Raw genomic sequence first — 22,526 nt, 5'->3', positions numbered from 1 at the left:
GAATTCAACAAAGTATTGGACATCCTAGCCAGACCAGTCAGGCTAGAAGAAAGAGATAAAATCATCCAAATTGAAAACGAAGAAGTAAAACTGTCTCTATTTGCAGATGCCACAACACTGTCTCTAGGAAACCCTAGAGATTCTAACAAAATGCTGTTAGAACTAATAAATTATTTCAGCAAGCTTGCAGAAAAGAAAACCAACCTACAGAAATCAATTGTGTGTGTACTAACAACAAACTGTCAGCAGGAAAAATTAAGAAAACATTGCCATCAACAAAATCAAAAAGAATAAAACACTTAGGAATAAATTTAACCAAAAAGGTCAAAGATCTGTACACTGAACATTGTAAGACCTTGATGAAAGAAACTGAGGAAGGAACAAATAAAAAGATATTCCATGTTCATGGATTAGAAGAATTACTACTATTAAAATGTCAATTCTCACCAAAGTAATCTACAGATTCAATTCAATCTCTATCAAAAGTGGCAAAGTATAAAAGTGGTGACCTAGGGACTGGGGGACGAGGGGAATAGGGAGAGGCTGGTTAAAGAGTACAAATTCTTGGGTTTAAGATGAATAAGGTCTGAGGACCTAATGTATAATATGGTGACTATAGCTGACAGCAAATTTCAGTGATCCAATACAGTGTTAAGAGAGTAGAAATTAAATGTTCTCACCAAAAAAAAGTAAATACAGTTGACCCTTGAACAATGCAAGGCTTAGGGTTACCTACCCTTTGTGCAGTCAAAAATCTGCATATAACTTTACAGTCAGCCCTCTGGATCTGCAATTCCACATCCACAGTTTCAACCAACCACACATCACATAGTACTGAAGGAAATATTTAGCAAAAAAAAATCCACGTATTAGTTGACCCACACAGTTCAAAACTGTGTTTTTCAAGGATCAACTGTATGTGAGCCGATGGATGGGTTAATTAACTCAGTGGGGAAAAATCCTTTCACAATGTATATCAAATCATCACATTGTACCCTTTAAATATTTTACAGTTTTGTCAAATATACCTCAATAAAGCTGGAAAACTTAAATTTTAAAAAAAGTTGGGAGAAAAAAACCCACCAACCTAAAATTCTGTGTCCTGAGAAACTACCCTTCAAAAATGCAAGAAAAATAAAAAACTTTCTCAAATGAACAAAACTTGAGGCCATTTGTTGCCAGGAGACTACCTTGCAAGAAATATTAAAAGAAGTTCTTTAGGAAGATTGGTTCAAGATGGTGGAGCAGGGCTTCCCTGGTGGCTCAGTGGTTGAGAGTCCGCCTGCCGATGCAGGGGATGTGGGTTCGTGCCCCTGTCCAGGAAGACCCCACATGCCGCGGAGCTGCTGGCCCCATGAGCCATGGCCGCTGAGCCTGCCCGTCCAGAGCCTGTGCTCTGCAACGGGAGAGGTCACAACAGTGAGAGGCCCGCGTACCGCAAAAACAAAACAAAACAAAAAAAACACAAAACAAACAAACAAAAAAGATGGTGGAGCAGAAGGATGTGCACTCACTCCCTCTTGCAAGAGCACTGGAATCACAACTAACTGCTGAACAATAATTGACAGGAAGACACTGGAGCTCATCAAATAAGATACCCCACATCCAAAGAAAAAGGAGAAGCCACAATGAGATGGTAGGAGGGGCGCAATCACAATAAAATCAAATCTCATAACTGCAAGGTGGGTGACTCACAAACTGGAGAACAATTACACCACAGAAGTCCACCCACTGGAGTGAAGGTTCTGAGCCCCACCTCAGGCTTCCCAACCTGGGGGTATGGCAATGGGAGGAGGAATTCCTAGAGAATCAGACTTTGAAGGCTAGCGTGATTTGACTGCAGGACTTTGAAAGGACTGGAAGAAACAAGAGACTCCACTCTTGGAGGGCACACACTAAGTAGTGTGCACGTCGGCACCCAGGGGAAGGAGCAGTGACCCACAGGAGACTGAACCAGACCTACCTCCTAGTGTTGGAAGGTCTCCTGCAGAGGTGGGGGGTGGCTGTGGCTCACCACAGGCACAAGGACACTGACAACAGAAGCTCTGGGAAGTATTCCTTGGCTTGAGCCCTCCCAGAGTCTGCCATTAGCCCCACCAAAGAGCCACGTAGGCTCCAGTGCTCGGTCAACTCAGGCCAAAAAACCAACAGGGAGGGAACTCAGCCCCACTCATCAGCAGACAAGCAGATTACAGTTTTACTGAGCTATGCCCACCAGAGCAATACAGAGCTCTACCCACCACCAGTGCATCCCATCAGGAAGCTTGCACAAGACACTTAGACAGCCTCATCCACCAAAGGGCAGACAGCAGAAGCAAGAAGATCTACAATTCTGCAGCCTGTGGAAGGAAAACCACATTCACAGAAAGATAGATTGGATGAAAAGGCAAATGACTTTGTACCAGATGAAGGAACAACATAAAACCCCAGAAAAACAACTAAATGGAGACAGGCAACCTTCCAGAAGAGGAATTCAGAATAATGATAGTGAAGATGATCCAGGACCTCGGAAAATGAATGGAGGCAAAGATCGAGAAGATTCAAAAATGTTTAACTAAGACCTAGAAGAATTAAAGAACAAACACCTAGAAGAATTAAAGAACAAAGAAACAGATATGAACAATACAATAACTGAAATGAAAAATACACGAGAAGGAAACAACAGCAGAATAACTGAGGTCGAAGAACGGATAAGTGACCTGGAAGACAGAATGGTGGAATTCACTGCCACAGAACAGAATAAAGGAAAAAGAATGAAAAGAAATGAAGACAGCCTAAGAGACCTCTGGAACAACATTAAACACAACAACATTTGCATTACAGGGGTCCCAGAAGGAGAACAGAGAGAGAAAGGACCCAAGAAAATATCTGAAGAGATTATGCTTGAAAACTTCCCTAACATGGGAAAGGAAATAGCCATCCAAATCCAGGAAGAGCACAGAGTCCCAGGCAGGATAAACCCAAGGAGAAACAAGCCAACAAACATAATCAATTTGAGAAAAATTAGAGACAAAGAAAAATTATTGAAAGCAACAAGGGAAAAACAACAAAGAACATACAAGGAAACTCCCATAAGGTTAAGAGCTGATTTCTCAGCAGTAACTCTACAAGCCAGAAGGGAGTGGCAGGACATGTTTAAAGTGATGAAAGGGAAGAACCTACAACCAAGATTACTCTACCCAGTAAGGATCTCATTCAGATTCGATGGAGAAATCAAAAGTTTTACAGACAAGCAAAAGCTAAGAGAATTCAGCACCACCAAACCAGCTCTACAACAAATGCTAAAAGAAGTTTCTCTAAGTGGGAAACATAAGAGAAGAAAAGGACCTACAAAAACAAACCCAAAACAATTAAGAAAATGTTAATAGGAACATACATATCGATAATTACCTTAAATGTGAATGGATTAAATGCTCCAACCAAAAGACACAGGCTCGCTGAATGGATACAAGAGCAAGACCCATATATATACTGTCTACAAGAGACTCACATCAGACCTACAGACACATACAGACTGAAAGTGAGGAGATGGAAAAAGATATTCCATGCAAATGGAAATCAAAGAAAGCAGGAGTAGCAATACTTGTATCACATAAAACAAACTTTAACATAAAGAATGTTACAAGAGACAAGGAAGGATGATCAAGGGGGGATCAATCCAAGAAGAAAATATAACCATTATAAATCTATAGGCACCCAACATAGTAGCACCCCAATACGTAAGGTAACTGCTAACAGCTATAAAAGAAGAAATCCACAGTAACACAATAGTGGGGGACTTTAACAACTCACTTACACGAATAGACGTATCATTCAGACAGAAAATTAATAAGGAAACACAAGCTTTAAATGACACAATAGACAAGACAGAGTTAATTGATATTTATAGGACATTCTATCCAAAAACAGCAGACTACACTTTCTTCTCATTTGCACATGGAACATTCTCCAGGATATTTACATCTTGGGTCACAAATTGAGCCTTGGTAAATTTAAGAAAATTGAAATCATATCAACATCTTTTCCAAGCACAATGCTATGAGAGTAGAAATGAATTACAGGGGAAAAAAACCCCATAATAAACACAAACATGTGGAGACTGAACAATAAGTTACTAAATAACCAAGAGATCACTTAAGAAATCAGAGAGGAAATACAAAAATACCTAGAGACAAGTGACAACGAAAACACAATGATCCAAAACCTATGGGATGCAGCAAAAGCAGTGCTAAGAGGGAAGTTTATAGCAATACAATCCTACCTCAAGAAACAAGACAAATCTCAAATAAACAATCTAACCTTACACCTAAAGGAACTAGAGAAAGAAGAACAAACAAAACCCAAAGTTCGTAGAAGGAAAGAAATCATAAAGATCAGAGTATAAATAAATGAAATAGAAACAAAGAAAACAATAGCAAGATCAGTAAAACTAAAAGCTGGTTCTTTAAGAAGATAAACAAAGTTGATAAACCATTGGCCAGACTCATCAAGAAAAAGAGGGAGAGGACTCAAATCAATAAAATTAGAAATGAAAACGGAGAAGTTACAACAGTCACCGCAGAAATACAAAGCATCCTAAAATTCTACTACAAGCAATTCCATACCAATAAAATGGACAACCTGGAAGAAATGGATATAACCTTCCAAGACTGAACCAGGAAGAAATAGAAAATATGAACAGACCAATCACAAGTAATGAAATTGAAACTGTGATTAAAAATCTTCCAGCAAAGAAGAGTCCAGGTCCAGATGGCTTCACAGGTGAATCCTATCAAACATTTAGAGAAGAGCTAACACCTATCCTTCTCAAAGTCTTCCAAAAAATTGCAGAGGAAGGAACAATCCCAAACTCATTCTATGAGGCCACCATCACCCTAATACCAAAACCAGACAAAGATACTACAAAGAAAGAAAATTACAGACCAATATCAATGATGAATACTGATGCAAAAATCCTCAACAAAATACTGGCAAACAGAATCCAACAACACATTAAAAGGATAATACACCCATGATCAAGTGGGATTTATCCCAGGGATGCAAGGATTCTTCAATATATGCATATCAATCAATGTGATACACCATATTAACAAACTGAAGAATAAAAACCATATGATCATTTCAATAGATGCAGAAAAAGCTTTTGACAAAATTCAACACCCATATATGATAAAAACTATCCAGAAAGTGGGCATAGAGGGAACCTACCTCAACATAATAAAAGCCATATATGACAAACCCACAGCAAACATCATTTTCAATGGTGAAAAAATGAAAGCATTTCCTCTAAGATCAGGAACACGAGGATATCCACTCTCGCCACTATTATTCGACATAGTTTTGGAAGTCCTAGCCGTGGCAATCAGAGAAGAAAAAGAAATAAAAGGAATACAAATTGGAAAAGAAGAAGTAAAACTGCCACTGTTTGCAAATAACAAACTATACATAGAGAATCCTAGAGATGACAGCAGAAAACTAGTAGAGCTAATGAATGAATCTGGTAAAGTTGCAGGATGCAAAATTAATACACAGAAATCTCTTGCATTCCTACAAACTAACAACAAAAGATCAGAAAGAGAAATTAAGGAAACAATCCCATTCACCACTGCAACAAATAAAATAAAATACCTAGGAATAACCCTGCCTAAGGAGTTAAAAGACCTGTACTCTGAAAACTATAAGACACTGATGAAAGAAATCAAAGATGACACAAACACATGCAGAGATATACCATGTTCTTGGTATGGAAGAATCAATATTGTGAAAAGGACTGTACTACCCAAGGCAATCTACAGGTTCAATGCAATTCCTATCAAATTACCAGTGGCATTTTTTACAGAACTAGAACAATAGAACTTAAAATTCGGAGACACAAAAGACCCCAAATAGCCAAAGCAGTCTTGAGGGAAAAAAACGGAGCTGGAGAATCACAATCCCTGACTTCAGACTATACTACAAAGCTACAGTAATCAAGACAATATGGTACTGGCACAAAAACAGAAATGTAGATCAATGGAACAGGATAGAAAACCCAGGGATAAACCCACACATATATGGTCATCACCTTATCTTTGATAAACGAGGCCAGAATATACAACGGAGAAAAGACAGCCTCTTCAATAAGTGGTGCTGGGAAAAGAGGACAGCTACATGTAAAAGAATGTAATTAGGGCTTCCCTGGTGGCGCAGTGGTTGAGAGTCCACCTGCCGATGTAGGGGACATGGGTTCGTGCCCCGGTCCAGGAAGATCTCACATGCCGCAGAGCGGCTAAGCCTGTGAGCCATGGCCGCTGAGCCTGTGCGTCCGGAGCCTGTGCTCTGCAATGGGAGAGGCCACAACAGTGAGAGGCCCGCATATCAGGGGAAAAAAAAAAAAAAAAGAATGAAATTAGAACACTCCCTAACTCCACAGACAAAAATAAACTCAAAATGGATTAGAGACCTAAATGTAAGACCAGACACTATAAAACTCTTAGAGGAAAACATAAGAAGAACACTGTTTGACATAAATCACAGCAATGACTTTTTTGACCCACCTCGTAGAGTAATGGAAATAAAAACAAAAATAAACAAATGGGACCTAATGAAACTTAAAAGCTTTTGCACAACAAAGGAAACTATAAACAAGACAAAAAGACAATCTTCAGAATGGGAGAAAATATTTGCAAATGAATCAATGGACAAAGGATTAATCTCCAAAATATATAAATAGCTCATGCAGCTCAATAGTAAAAAAAACAAACAACCCAATTAAAAAATGGGCAGAAGACCTAAATAGACATTTCTCCAAAGAAGACATGCAGATGGCCAAGAGGCTCATGAAAAGCTGCTCAACACCACTAATTATTAGAGAAATGCAAATCAAAACTACAATGAGATATCACCTCACACCAGTTAGAATGGGCATCATCAGAAAATTTACAAACAGCAAATGGTGGAGAGGGTGTGGAGATAAGGGATCCCTCTTGCACTGTTGGTGGGAATGTAAACTGATACAGCCACTATGGAGAACAGTATGGAGGTTCCTTAAAAAACTAAAAATAGAACTACTGTATGACCCAGCAATCCCACTACTGGCCACATACCCAGAGAAAACCATAATTCAAAAAGACACATGCACCCCAATGTTCATTGCAGCACTATTTACAATAGCCAGGTCAAGGAAGCAACCTAAATGCCCATCGACAGATGAATGGATAAAGAAGATGTGGTACATATATACAATGGAACACCCAGCCATAAAAAGGAATGAAATTGGGTCATTTGTAGAGATGTGGATGGATGTAGAGACTGTCATACAGAGTGAAGTCAGAAAGAGAAAAACAAGTATTGTATAATAATGCATATATGTGCAACCTAGAAAAATGGTACCAAGGAATTGGTTTGCACGGCAGAAATAAAGACACAGATGTGGGCTTCCCTGGTGGCGCAGTGGTTGGGAGTCCGCCTGCCGGTGCAGGGGACGTGGGTTCGTGCCCCGGTCCGGGAGGGTCCCATGTGCCGCGGAGCAGCTGGGCCCGTGAGTCATGGCCGCTGGGCCTGCGTGTCCGGAGCCTGTGCTCCGTGGCGGTGAGAGGCCCGCGTACCGCAAAACAAACAAACAAACAAAAAAAAACATTAAAAAAGACACAGATGTGGAGAACCAACGTATTGACACCAAGGGGGGAAAGTGGTGGTGGGGGGGATGAATTGGGAGATTGGGATTGACATGTATACACTAATATGCATAAAATAGATAACTAATAAGAACCTGCTGTATAAAAAAAATAAACAAAATAAAATTCAAAAACAAAGTTCTTTAGAGAGAAGGAAAATGATAAAGATCAGAAACTTGGATCTACATAAAAAAGAGCATCAGAGCAGGAGTAAAGGTAAAATTAAAATTTTCTTCTTCCTAATTGATGTAATAGATAACTGTATTCAGAATAATAGCAACAGTGATACAATTACGTATGCTTATAGATAGATATGCTTATTCATGCTTACTTATAAGTGAAATGAACTGACAGCAATGTACAAGGGATGAGAGGAAAGAATTAGGTTTATTTTGTTATTATAAGGTACACTACTTGTGAAGTGGTACAGTGTTATTTCAAAGAGAATTTGGGTTAGTTGTAAATGTATATTGTAAAATCTAAGGCAACTTTTTCTTAAAAAAGTAAAAAAAAGAAATAGAACTGATATGCAGAAAAGAGAAAATGGGATCACATAAAATGCTCAATTAAAACCACAAAAGGCAGAAAAAACAGAAGATAAAAATATGAACAAAGAACAAGGACAACAAATAAACAGTAACAGATATGGTAGATATTAATCCAACACTATCAATAATCACTTTAAACTCCAATAGTCTAAATGCATCAATAAAAGACAGAGGTTGTCATAGTGGATCAAGAAGAAAACCTAACTATATATGTTGTCTACGAGAAATCCACTTTAAAGACACAGATCAAAAGTATATGGATGGAGAATGATATATCATGATAACACTAATTATAAGATAGCATGAGTAGATACATTAATGTCAAACAGAGCAGACTTCAGCCAAGAAAAGTTATCAGGGTTAAAGAGGAGCATATATATAATGATAAAGGGGTTCGTTCCTAAAGAAGACATAATAATCCTTAATGCGTATGCACCTAACAGGAAAGCATCAAAATAGATGAGGCAAAAACTGATATAATTATAGGGAGAAATACATGAATCAACTACTGTAGTTAAGATACTTCAACATCCTTCTGTCAGAAATAGAGCCGATTACTGTAATCCATCACATCAATAGGCTAAAGAAGAAAAATTACATGATCATATCAATAGATGCAGAAAAAGCATATGAAATATATCCAAATGCCCATTCATGATTAAAACTCTCAGGAGACTAGAAATAGAGGGGGACATCAATTCGATAAAGACTATCTTCTACAGCCTACAGCTAAGATCATACCTAACCATGAGAAACTCAAAACTTTCCCACTAAGATCAGGAACAAAGTAAGGATGTTCCCTCTCACCATTGCTTTTCAACATCATAATAAAATCCTAGCTAATGCCATAGGACAAGAAAAGGAAATAGAACTAATAAATGATTACAACAAAGTTGCCGGATACAAGGTTAACACACAAGAGTTCACTGCCTTCCCATATACTAGCAATGAACAAGTGAAATTTAAATTAAAAATACAATACAATTAACATTAGCACGTCCCCCCCCCAAATGAAATACTTTGGTGTAAATCTAACAAAATATGTACAAGATCTATATGAGAACCCAATCACTCCTAAGCACTTCTACCTCTACCACCCGGTTCCTTAGTCTCCTTTCCTGATTACTACCATAGATTTCTGGCTGGTCTCTGCTTCTACATTTAACGGTCTCTTTTCTCCTCACTGTAGCCAGGGTAATCCTGAAATCAGATTGTGTCTCTCTCTCCTTTGTTCAAAACTCCATCTCACTATGAGTAAAGCCAACATTTTCACAGTGGCCTCAAAAGTCCTGGTGTTCTGGTTCCCAACAACCTCTCTGACCTCATCTTCTACCACACACTCCACGCTTACTCTGCTGTAACCATGTGGCTTCCTTGCTGTTCCTTAAACAAGGTCCCATCCCAGGAACTCTGTACTGCTATTTACTCTTTCCCTAAATATCCAAAAGGGTCAGCACTTACTTCCTCCATGTCTCATATCATCTAATAGGAACACCATCTCCATCTCTGAATACCCTATCTAAAACAGTAACAGTCCTAACCACACATTCCACAACACTCTTCTCTTCTATTTATTTTTTCAGTACATTTAAACATGACCAACACCCGACTTATTTTGTATTTATCTGTGTTCTGTCTGTCCCACCTCTCCCCCATCTCCGCCCTCACCAACTATAACATTAAACAGAGGTTTTGTCCATTCTGTTCACTGGCACCTAGAACTGTGCCCGGCACATGTGGGTACTCAGATATTTGTTGAATGAATTAAAATACATAAGCTCATCTACCACTATTGATCTCATATACGAAATAAAAACCCGTCAATATAAAAACCATTCCTGATAATTGCTATGCTAATACATTAATCTGTTAAGTAACTGCAGGTAGAATACTCAATTCAATTTATCCATTACGAATTTTTTTTTCAACTTTTTAGGTGTAGCATATCAAACAAGAACTTTATTGATAACCCCACTTTTTGCTTTTGCAGATATCCAGGATTACCGGTGATTATTTACATTACAATTATTCAAGTAAGCAAGTAAAAGAAAAAAAAAAATCACAAATTACCAGAAAATTAACTCCTCTTCCTCAAAAAAACAGAGAACAAAAAATGGTTTAGAGCATGCGCTGGCAAACTTCCTACAAAGGGTTAGACAGTATAAGCTTTAAGCTTGGTGGGACACATACATATAGTCCCTGTTGTTTATTATAACCCTTTAATAATGTAAAAATCATTCTTAGTTTCTAAACGTACAAAAACAGGCTACAGGCTGGATGTGACCCACAGGTAATAGTCTGCCAACCCTAGTTCAGAGAAATGCCGTGAATGCTTAGTCTGATGTTTTATAGCATCCAAGATACATGCCTATATACACCTAAGAAAAGCATAAAAAAAGGACAATTATGAATACAGCATGCTGGAGAGGTAAATAGTTCTCAAATTTTTCCTGAGTTGTAATAGCTGTATTTTATATCTGGAAAACATATTAGAATAAATATTTTTAAAAGTATTTCAGAGCAAACTAGTAAGTGACTTCTAGATAATCCTTCTAATATTAAATACCCTTCATAAATTAATGGTTGACCCTATGACATTTACAATATCTTTAAAAAAATAAGAAACATCAAAAACAGTACCTCATACAGAAACATATGCTTATAGCCTTCTCAGATAAATTTTTTACAATGAAATCTGCAAAAGTTTTAGAATTTTTACCTGCCACAATATTCCCAGAACGTGCCACAACCTTGAATCCATCGGCTACTTTGTCTACACTATCTCCATGGGTAAGCAAAACAATTTCTTCCTTCTGAAGGCCCCTAATAAAAAATAAAACAATACACAAATAGCTTAATTATTAGACATGATTAATGGATTCTTTGCTTTATTTTTTTCTAGCTTTATTGAAACATAATAACATATATAACATTATGTTAAGTTTAAGGTGTACAACGTGATGATTTCATATACATATATATTGTGAAATGATTACTACAGTAAAAGTTAGTTAACATATCCACCACCTCACACAGTTACCATTTTCTGTGTGTGGTGAGAGCATTTAAGATCCACTCTCAGGCTTCCCTGGTGGCGCAGTGGTTGAGAGTCCGCCTGCCGGTGCAGGGAGCATGGGTTTGTGCCCCGGTCTGGGAAGACCCCACATGCTGCGGAGCGGCTGGGCCCGTGAGCCATGGCTGCTGAGCCTGCATGTCCGGAGCCTGTGCTCCGCAACGGGAGAGGCCACAGCAGTGAGACGCCGGCGTACAGCAAAAAAAAAAAAAAAACAGATCCACTCTCTTAGTGACTTTCAAATATACAATACGGTGTTGTTAACTGTAGTCATTATGCTGTACATAAGATTCCTAGAACTTATTCATCTTATAATTGGTAGTTTTTTGCTTTAGAAATACTAGCTTCTTCTGTGTGTAAATCAAGAAAAGAGAGAAAGTATGTAACGGTGCAACACTGATAGAATTTAAACTTATTCTGTCCATTATAAAGCAAATAACAATAATAAATTTCAAAAAAAGACAATCCATAAAAATTGAAAACTGAAACAATATATAAAGTTATTTTAACTTTTTATATTATGTTGAAGTATAGTTGATTAACAATGTTGTGTTAGTTTCAGGTGTACAACAAAGTGATTCAGTTATACATATACATGTATCTATTCTTTTTCAAATTCTTTTCCCAATTAGGTTGTTACATAATATTGAGCAGAGCTCCCTGTGCTATGCAGTAGGTCCTTGTTGGTTATCCATTTTAAATACAGCAGGTGTACATGTCAGTCCCACACGCCCTGACTCTCCCCACCCCCAGGCCATCCCCCCACCACCGGTAACTGTAAGTTCGTTCTCTAAGTCTGTGAGTTAAAAATAAATAAATAAAGTTGGTAATATAACGCCCCCCACCACCACACACACACAATTTCAAGAGGCTATAAGATAATAATTTCAAAATTATATCTCTATTGGAATTTATCTTAAGGACAGAAGTAATTAATGGCATGGATTAAAACAGATGTAAGTAACATTTATCAAATGCAATTGTGTGGACTTTCTTTGGACCCTGATACAAACAAATCAACCATAAAAAGATATTTTTTACATTATGAAAAAATCTGAACAAGGACTTGGTATTAAATAATATTAAGAAATAAAAAATTTTAAATAAAGCAAGAAGATAAAGTACTTTAAAAGCAAAAGGATGTTTTGCGGTTGTTATTATTGTCATCACTATTACTTAGGATTAGTGTAGGTTGTAACTGAATACCAGGATTTTAGAACTATAAAGACAGAAAAACTTTAAATCTTAACCAGATCTTTACATTTAAAGCCTCCTGTACTATCACCTTCTACCAGCAAGATTCCTGAAGTAGTTCTCAAGAGTAGTCACTTGAGATACAGATCAATGTAAGCAACACCTCTCCATTATGAAGTAGAACAAGCACTGGATTTCAAAAACGTATTTTGGCAATGAGCAGCTTCAGTTCATAAAATTATTTTGAGCAACTCTGGCTTCTTTTTATTAATATCCCTTTGAAAACAAGAATACTTGAATACAGATATACTTATTTTTGTTCTTTCTAGTATTAAAGAAAAGCCAGCCACAGTCAGTTCTGTGTAAAAACTGGGAAATCTCCATTTCAGATAAAAGTTCTTAACTTGAATTTTAAAATTTCTGATCTGTCCAATTTGGAGAACACTATTCATTAAGAATTAATTTAGGCACAACTCAATGGAGGCTGTAAGAATATGTTAATAAACAAATCTATAAAAATAATTAGCACAGTTATAAGAAATGATAATAAAGACAACATGTGCACATTAACTGACATCAGCCAGCGTTTTACAGATTGAATGCAGTTAGGGAGAAATGTGATTTTTAAATAAAAATGAAATTTAGTTCAAAAAAAAGTAAGTGAGTAATTCTATCAATAGTCCACCTAAATGGGCTATATCCAAAACATCGGAAAACCCCAAAAAAGAAAGCAAGTGACTAAAACTTAAGTTTTCTGGTCTTTCAGGAAGCTGAATGAAAACTCAGCTATTTTTTTTAGTAAAGCAGAAGATAAATGATTCTAGAAAGCCAATGAATAGCTCATTCACCAATCTTCAAATACATTAGAGCTGCTGTATCTAATCTATTATCACCTAGCAATAAAATAAATTAATACATTCACTGTATTAAAGACAGTACACCAAGTATAGTTATGCTCAGATACAGTAGAGAAAGTGAGGAAGAGGGAAATAAAACACATATTTAGTAATGAGTCCAGCAATGGGTAGCTTGCTAAGTACCCAGAGCAAGAACATGGTAAAGGAAGAGGTATACAAATGCAGGACAGTTTAAAACATTATCCATCTGCCACGTCTGTCATACTAATGTTTAGAATCACACTCTACTGAAAGAGTGAAAAGGGAAAACTACAAATGTTGGCATCACAATATGCTGTCCCAAAGAGGGGTTCAAGACGGCACAGGTGCTTTTATTAAATTATGTCATTAAGTGCTTTTCTTATCCCTAATTAGCATCACTGCGATCTGCTGCTGTCTTGACACTCAACTGGAAGACAAATATGACAATTAACACCTTTGGCCACTACTGTGGCCTTAATTTTGTCTAAGAATTACAGAATCTCCAATTTTAAAGAATAACATTCCCAGCTGTAAGTTAGTTAAGCTACTAACATTCTTATTGATCTAAAAATATCTTTAATACCTGAATAATGAGCATGTGTTATCCACACTAATACTGAAGACTCCATCTTCTCTAACACTTTTTTTGTGCACAGTACCTCCAAATACCTTATTCATCATCTGTTCAAGAGAAAATAAATTGATGTTAATATAAATCAAAAGAAAATTACTCAATTTCTTACATTAATAATTTATGTTTCTTATTTTTAGGATAGCTGTTATATTTGTGCCCCCCAAATAAAGGAAGTCTGATAACTGTAGATAACTTGGTGCTATTATATATAATTATAAAGTTCTTAAAAGGCATAGTTATAAAACAAAACTAAATTAATAAAAATTAACCTCAGGTCAAATTCCTAAACACTGGCAAATTTTCCTTTTAGGGTACTTTAATTCATCTGTTAAAAATAGGGATTTCTTGGGATTCCCTGGTGGCACAGTGGCTGGGAGTCCGCCTGCCGATGCAGGGGACGCAGGTTCGTGCCCTGGTCCGGGAAGATCCCACGTGCCGCGGAGCGGCTGGGCCCGTGAGCCATGGCCGCTGAGCCTGCGCGTCCGGAGCCTGTGCTCCGCAACGGGAGAGGCCACAACAGTGAGAGGCCCGCGTACCGGCAAAAAAAAAAAAAAAAAAAAAAAAAATAGGGATTTCTTTAACACTTACATCTGTTTAATTTTAAAGCATTTTAAAAGGCACTTTGAGCTTAGAAAGTACCTAGGTTGGTATTAAAACCATGCAGATATAAATTCCTCCAAACTGTTTAATCTTTGGCTCCAAAGGAATAGTCTGAAAGTCTGCAAAAGGCTGTCCTGTGGAGATGAGATAAGCAATAAAATCTGGTCTTTCAATTAAATTTATTTGTTCAAATCCCATACACCTACAGACTTTTAAGTGGTCTCTACATTCTGACCCTTCTTGTGTCAATCTTCTTATTTATCACTTACATATGTCCAAACACCCCCAACACCAGACACACACAAGATTTTTAGGAACATTAAATCTGCATCAATAAAATCACTACAACCCATCTTGGTATGTCTGTTCCACAACAGGTGTCATAATATACCTGCCACAACAATATGTGATGCAGGTTGACCCAGCCCCCAACAGAAAAGTAGGCAGAGGGCTAAATAAATGTTCATTCTTGTGATGCACAACGGCATATTCTTCAAAACCATCAGCAAATGCTGCCCTCTACATTCTCCTCTTAGACATTCACAATTAACCTTCCTGCAATAAAGTTTTGGGTTAAGTCCAGCAGTTAAAAAAAACCCTGCTAACCCTTGTTTAATCCAGTATTTCCCAAACTAAAGACTCATAAGTAAAACACTTTCTGCAGCACCTTAACCAACACAGTTTAGGAAATACTGCTGCAGTCTAATCAGTCCCCTTGCCTCCAGTCTTGCCTATCTTCCAGCCTATATTCCAGAGATCTACGAATGTCAGCTACTAAAATATAAATATGATTCTGTTAGTCCATTATTAAATTCTTAATGGCTCTCTATCATCTACATCTGGGTTGGTAAATTTTTCCTGTAAAGGGCCAAAGAGTAAGTATTCTAGCCTTTGCAGGCGCTACTGTGTCTGGAGCAACTGTTCAACTCTTGTCGTCGTTAACACAAAAGCATCCACAGACAATACTTAAAGGACTGGATGTGGCGGTGTTCTAATAAACTTTATTTATGGGCACTGAAACTTGAATTTCATTTAATTTTCACATGTCACAAAATATAATTTTTTTTTAAATGTTTTTCAACTCCAACCATAAAAACCATTTTAAAATCATAAAAACCATTCTTAGCTTGCAGGTCATACAAAAACAGGCAGTGGGCCAGCTTTGGCAGCAGGCTATAGTTTGCTGACCCCTTGTCTACAGGATAAAGTCCAATATGGAACACAGACTTTTTAATACATTGCCCCCGTCTAATTTTACCTCTCATCTTCCCTGTCATTCTCTACTCCAGCTATTCAAACTGGTGTGATTACCGAAGCTGACCGTGTCCTCTCCCCCCATGTCTTCAGGTCTCTTCACAGTCCCAGGGGCCTAACAAAGTATGTGGCCCAGAGCAGTCAGTCATTCAAATTTGCTGAACGAAAAATGAATGTTTTCCTCTACACCACTCAATGAACCTTGTGCACCTCTGCCTCCTCTAATTTGCAGTTCTTAATTAGAAGAGAGCTGAATGATCAAGATAACCAAAGCTGTTGGAACACTACACAATTTAAAAGTTCACAGAGTCTAAATTAAAGGCTTTTACAAAGCCAAAGGCTTGAAGTAAAATTTAAAGCTATGTCACCTATTCAGAAGGCTTTCATGCTTATTCTTGATTCCTGACTATATGCTACTTAAGGGTGAGAATACAAGGAGTTGAAAGACCAGCTAAGTGTGTGTGTGGGAGGAGGGAATAATTTTATGTAGAGTAAAACACTTTACTTTGTTAAAATTTTGTTTTAATATTCTATTTTGACTTAAGGAAATGGTTTTCAGTATGGATTCCTGATAACCTCGAGGTCCTAAATGTCTCAAAAAAAACCCCTGAAAGTCTACTAGGTCTACCACTCTAATTGGGTCAGCTTCCCTCTTATCTGTTTTATATGCCAAGGTTTTAAAATAAATCTTAGATTTGGGAGGGGGAAACGGAAGGAAATTCCACCAATAAAAACAATTTGACAAAACCTGTGGGAGTGTATAAAGAAGCCAAATGCTTGTAATAAAGATGTTTCTTTAAAAAAAAATGAAATTATAGTGAAGAGAGAAGTCACAGTCTAGAAGGTATATGCAATATATATGATTGGCAAAAGTTTAGTATCCAGCATACATAAAAACAATCTAAAAAATTCAACAAGAAAATGTGCAAAAATCACAAATAAGCTTTTACAGCAAAGCAGACACTAATGACTAATAGCAAATAAACACATGAATCTCAAAATAAGGAAAATGACCATTAAGACTATCAACACAATGTCATTTAATACCTTTTCAGCTAGGCAAATTCAGGGAAAAAAAAAAAAAAAAAAGCTGACCTTGTCAAGGCCTGGCAGGGATATAGAGCAGAAGGAATTTTTATATACTTATATACTGCTCTGGGAAGGTACTTTGGGGGCAAATATCATTTCCTCGTGAAGCTGAGACTCGGCATTTCAATTAATTAGCCTAGAGAAAAGTCTGTGTACGTACAATACCAGATGAAGAGTCCAAAAATATTCATGGCAGTATCTGTAATAGCAAAAATCTGGGAAAAGACCAGTGATACTAACAGTGGAATGTATAATTAATTTGTGCTACATTCAAACAATAAACTCAGTAGTGAAAATAAAATTAATTAATCTCAAAACCAAAAATGAAAATACACGAAGTATGATTTCACTTATATTAAGGTCAATAGGCAAAATTAAGTAAAATATTATTTAGAAATACAATATGTATAAAGCTACAAAGAAAAGAAAGGGAATGAATGACATTTCAGGAAAGTGTTACCTCTTGCAGGAAGAGAGAAGAATGTAGAATGGAAAAAAGCATAAAGAGAGTTTTAAAAGTTCTACTAATATTCTATTTCTTATGCTGAGTGGGGCATAAACAGTAATAGAGGTAAAGGGAGCAAGGAGCAGGACAGACTTTTTTCTTCCAAAGCAAAGAACTACCAGGAAGCAATCAGAAAGACTCTTGACAAGAGTTAATGGCAAAAGATGGTACAGAAGACATTGAAATAACTAAAATTTCAGGATGCCATGGAGGGGGCAAAGGTATATACCAGAGTGAGAACTTTGGTGCTAAAATTACTCAACTAAGAGTCACTAAGAAGCGGTAGTCCTTTACAAACAGCATATTAGCTACGTGGTATTATTTATTTATTATTTATTTATTTATCAATATTTTATAGAAAGACAATTTCTGCCCAAAGGAGCAAGATCAGCCTATTCCCTTATACTACTATGAAAGTTCAGATGACAAAGGCAAAATTTTTTATGCATTTAACATAAGCAGGCCAGGCTCTGGCTACCACAGACCCCTACTGAATGACAGAAAAAATGTGGTCTTCCAATTATAAGGGGGTACTGACATAATGGAGAAACAGTCAGCCACTATCATTTAAATTAAGGGAGCATTTTCCAGACCTGTTCACTCTAAGTGGGTGCCAAAAAAATATCTTGTGAGACTCTTCCTTACAAAATGTTATAATGCCTCTCAATATACTAAAAACCATTTAATTACAGATTGTGCTGGACTTGCCTGGCTGTCCAGTGGTTAAGACTCTACACTTCCAATGCAAGGGGGACAGGTTTGATCCCTGGTCAGAGAACTAAGATCCTACATGCTGTGTGGCATGGCCAAAAATTTTTTTTTAAATTGTAATTATTAGTTGTGCTTTATGATTAATATTGACTACTCAGGCAAGGAAGATCAATAAATTATGTAAATACATTACATCATGGGGCAAAGACATATTTAAAAAAAAGAGTCAGCCAATTTCCAATGTTCAATCTGATCAGGAAACAGGCTCTTATGAGAAAACATATTAGAATACTAGGTGGGAAAATCTAAAAATAAGCTATTATCCAAGTCAAATTTATAATCAGTTGACTTTTCAGAGCACATTACAGGGGAAAAAGAACCTTTTACTATAAAATTCTTGTTGCCTAGATAAGAAAATATCCATTATCATAGATTTTGTATTTTATATATTTTTAGTCAGCATTTCCTCTAAATCAATGGAAAACCATAACAATCAATTAACAAGAAGCAAAATCTGGTAAAGCTGTTTTGCAGACCAGTGATTTCTAATATTCTGCCCTTGTATCAAGAGTATGAATAATAAAAATATTCACATTCTTACGTGAACATTGATTTATGTTCCTTCCTTTACTGAAAGCTCCAGAGACAGCTATTAGAAAATGTATTGGTCTGTTCACTTTCTAACTTTTGAATAGCTTCCCTTTGTGCCATTATTCATATCAATACACAAGTTTCAACCACATTGTTTAAAAAAAAGACAATTCACTGTTCTGCTCACTACTAAAATGAGGAGGGTCCCAAAATGGCACCAACACCGGGGTCCTCATGGTAGAATTAAGCTTCCAAAAATAGCTGCCTCCAGTGTCTGTGTCTCCAGGGTGAGCTCCAATTGCCTCCTGCCTCTCCAGAAGACTCTCCAAGATCAGCAGGTGGGTCTGACCCAGGCTCCTTTTAAATTACTGCTTCTGCCCTGAGTCCTGGAGCGTGTGAGATTTTGTGTGCACCCTTTAAGAGTGGAATCTGGATTTCCCACAACCCTCTGTCTTTCCCAAAAGTAAGCTCCACTGGCCTTCAAAGCCAAATGTTCTGGGGGTTCATTTTCCTGGTGCAGGAACCCTGGGCTGGGGAGCCCAACATGGGGCTCTGACCTTGGGGGAAACCTCTGAAATTGTAATTATTCTCCCATTTGTGGGTCCCCCACGCAGGGCTATGTGTTTTGACTGTAACTCTGACCCTCCTACCCATCTCATTGTGGTTCCTTCTTTATATCTTTAGCTGTAGAAGACCTCTTCTGCTAGATTCTCATCAATAGTTGCTCTGTAAATAGTCATTAATTTTGGTGTGCCCATGAGAGGAGGTGAGCTCAGTGTTTTCCTAGTCCACCATCTTGGCCACTCCCCTACATATACTTAATTAACATTACAGTGAAGACACCTGGCAGACACCATCTTAACAAAATAATCAAAATGAACATCACCGATCATGATATTACTTGACATCATGTGCCTCCTAATGAGATGCTCTGAGAAGAGCACAGCATTACTTCTGTGGTATTCCTGCCAAAAATACATAACCTGAATCTAACAATGAGTAAACATCAAACAAACCAAGACTGAGGACTACTCTACAAGGTAACTGGAATGTACTTTGTTTTTAATTGCCAAGGTCATGAAAGAGAAGGAAAGATTGAGGAATGATTCCAAACTAAAGTAATGTAAAGCGACATGACAACCTAATACCACACATGGTCCTAGACTGGATTCATGAATTATAAGAGACATTAATGAGACCAACAGTGAAATGTGAATGAAGTCTGTGGATCAGATGCTAACATTGAGTCAATGTTAACTTCCTGATTTTGATAACTGTACTGTGGTTATGTAGGACAGAATTCTAGTACTTAGGATACAACAAGTAACAGAACACCTTGTTTGCAAATTACTCTCAAAATGGTTAAAAATGTCATAATTGGGGAACTGAGTAAAAGTATACAGGAGCTCTGTGAACTACTTCTGCAACTTTTAAGTGTATTTAAATGTCTAAGTTTTTTTTTTAATGGACAGTGTTTTGTTGTAAGCAGTAATATAGTTGCTTTTCTGAAAATCCCCATTGAAGTCAGTTCTGCCATACTAGTGTAGCAATTCATAAACAGTTGTAATATGAACAAATTATCTCATATAACTAAATATCTTACTTACTCTAAAGATAGAAAATACTAATACAGTAGGAGTCAAAAGCAGAATAAATTAACTCTTAAGGCAAATTCATAGATGCATATACCTGCATGCCATAGCAAATTCCAAGAACAGGCTTGCCAATAGTGAATATTGCTGGATCAAACCAGGGAGCATCTTCTGCATACACGGAATTAGGTCCTCCAGAGATGATAATAGCACTGTGGATTTAAGGAAGAGAGTAATGAATAATCTTTAACTGCTAATTCTTATACAAGTTCTATGCCCTCTCTTGCTTGTACCACTGAGGGAGACTTGATACAGATTCAGAGATTTTGTTATGTTTTCACTATGCTACAGCAGATCCAGATTCTATCAGCCTATTAACAGCTTCTTACACAGCTTAATTTTTTTTGGCCGCAGCATGCGGGATCTTCATTCCCTGACCAGGGATCGAACACGTACGTGCCCCCTGCAGTGGAAGCACAGAGTCTTAACCACTGGATCACCAGGGAAGTCCTCTACACAGCTTACTTATTTTTACTCTACTTTATTGCAATACATGGAAGTTTATCAATTCAACAAACACTTGTTAATAAGTACAAAATTCCAAATATATAAAACCAATGTTTCAATCTATGAAGGTTAGCCTGTATTTGTTTTGTTTCCTCATCAATGGAGGAAGTAAATGAGAATTCTAAAGCGAGATGGTGAAAATACAGGTCTCCTGAGAGGTCAGGAGTGAAGCAGGTCACAGCAGGACAACTGAAGGTATTATGAAGGCCCTGGATCATGCAGGGCAAAATACTCTACAATAAAGAATGGCAGAAAATGTGAAGAATTACCTAACTTTGCCTGTTTAAAACCTGTCCAATATTCCCATCAATTTTACCTGAGACCTAGGAATAAGAGCTAACACGACTTGCCTTATATGCCCTGCTCTCAGAACAGTGGTCAGTATTATCACTTAACTACATTACAATTTATAGAGCATTCCATGGGTTAACTTGGGAATAGAACTATTCATATAAAGAAAGCTGAAAATTGAGGCCTATATTACTCACCTGGCCTCTAATATAGCTAACTTTGATCCTCAGCATTCAATCAAAAACTTTATAGAACACTTTAATGTTATGATTTTTACATAAAAATTCAGATTTCTAGATTTTCTTTAGGGAAAACAAGGGGGAAAATCTGCTAATACTGGACTTTCACCCTTACATGGCCACAAATAACTGGAATCACAGAGAGACTTGCACCTTCAGACTACTCATGCTCTCCAGTTTACACAATACAGGCATACTTATGCCCTTTAATCAATCTAAAGTACCCTCAAACTCATTTTAAGTTTGAGTTTGCAGGAATCCTGATTTATCTATATTTCTAAAGGAAAAATGCATTCCAAGATATAACCAAAATCTACTTACAAACAAAACTGGATTACAATTCACCTTATAATTAGTGTCTGCCTGCCATGCAAAAACATATATAAACTAAAATACTAGACTTTAATACATCCAGAAAAATAATATAAGTCAAATTCATAAAAATTACTCAACAAGTTAATGTTTTTTGTTTTTTGCAGTACGCGGGCCTCTCAGTTTTGGCCTCTCCTGTTGCGGAGCACAGGCTCTGGCTGCGCAGGCTTAGCGGCCATGGCTCACGGGCCCAGCCGCTCTGCAGCATGTGGGATCTTCCCGGACCAGGGCACGAACCCGTGTCCCCTGCAATGGCAGGCGGACTCTCAACTACTGTGCCACCAGGGAAGCCCATAATGTACTTTTTTTTTTAATATTCTAACAATAATTTAAGTAAGCACAAAAGCCGTACTCTTTAAACCTTGTATTGGTAACATGAATTTTGGTATACATTATGTCTGCCAGCTTATCTCTTGCAAAAGAGACTGAAGATAACCTAATCAGATGATGAATGTGACATCTTTAAGATAACAATTTTAAAGGGGAATGGGCTAGCCCTAAGGGTAGATATGCAGCCTAGCCTCTTAAAAATGCATAAGCTAAAACTCTCTAAAACATACTTAATAATCAAAATCTCTAGAATTTCAGTATTTAGTTTGTATTTAGTTTTATAAAGGATAACCACCATGCAACTGCCCAGCATCCCTCATTAATCTGCTAAACAACTCAAGGCTATAAAGATTCTTAATACTATTAAAAAGAAAAGGCAACGGATTTAGTCAAGGATAAAACT

At 37.2% G+C, this 22,526-nt stretch overlaps 1 protein-coding gene across 2 annotated transcripts in view; it reads right to left on the bottom strand.

The window, feature by feature from the left end:
• Positions 1–22,526, bottom strand: part of GMPS (guanine monophosphate synthase) — a 99,103-nt gene that overhangs the window by 39,649 nt on the left and 36,928 nt on the right. For both annotated transcript variants that reach the window (XM_082654779.1, XM_082654778.1), the window contains exons 3-5: positions 20,422–20,536; positions 13,932–14,029; positions 10,923–11,026 (exon numbers count right to left, since the gene is read on the bottom strand). In XM_082654779.1, coding sequence (XP_082510905.1) covers positions 10,923–11,026; positions 13,932–14,029; positions 20,422–20,536 — 317 coding nt within the window. The remainder of the gene's footprint in view (positions 1–10,922; positions 11,027–13,931; positions 14,030–20,421; positions 20,537–22,526) is intronic.

The sequence above is a fragment of the Grampus griseus genome (assembly GCF_964374135.1).
Source record: "Grampus griseus genome assembly, chromosome: 5".
Lineage (NCBI taxonomy): Eukaryota > Metazoa > Chordata > Mammalia > Artiodactyla > Delphinidae > Grampus > Grampus griseus.
Note: the sequence above shows the minus strand (reverse complement) of the source record. Positions and strands in the feature narration are given on the sequence as shown.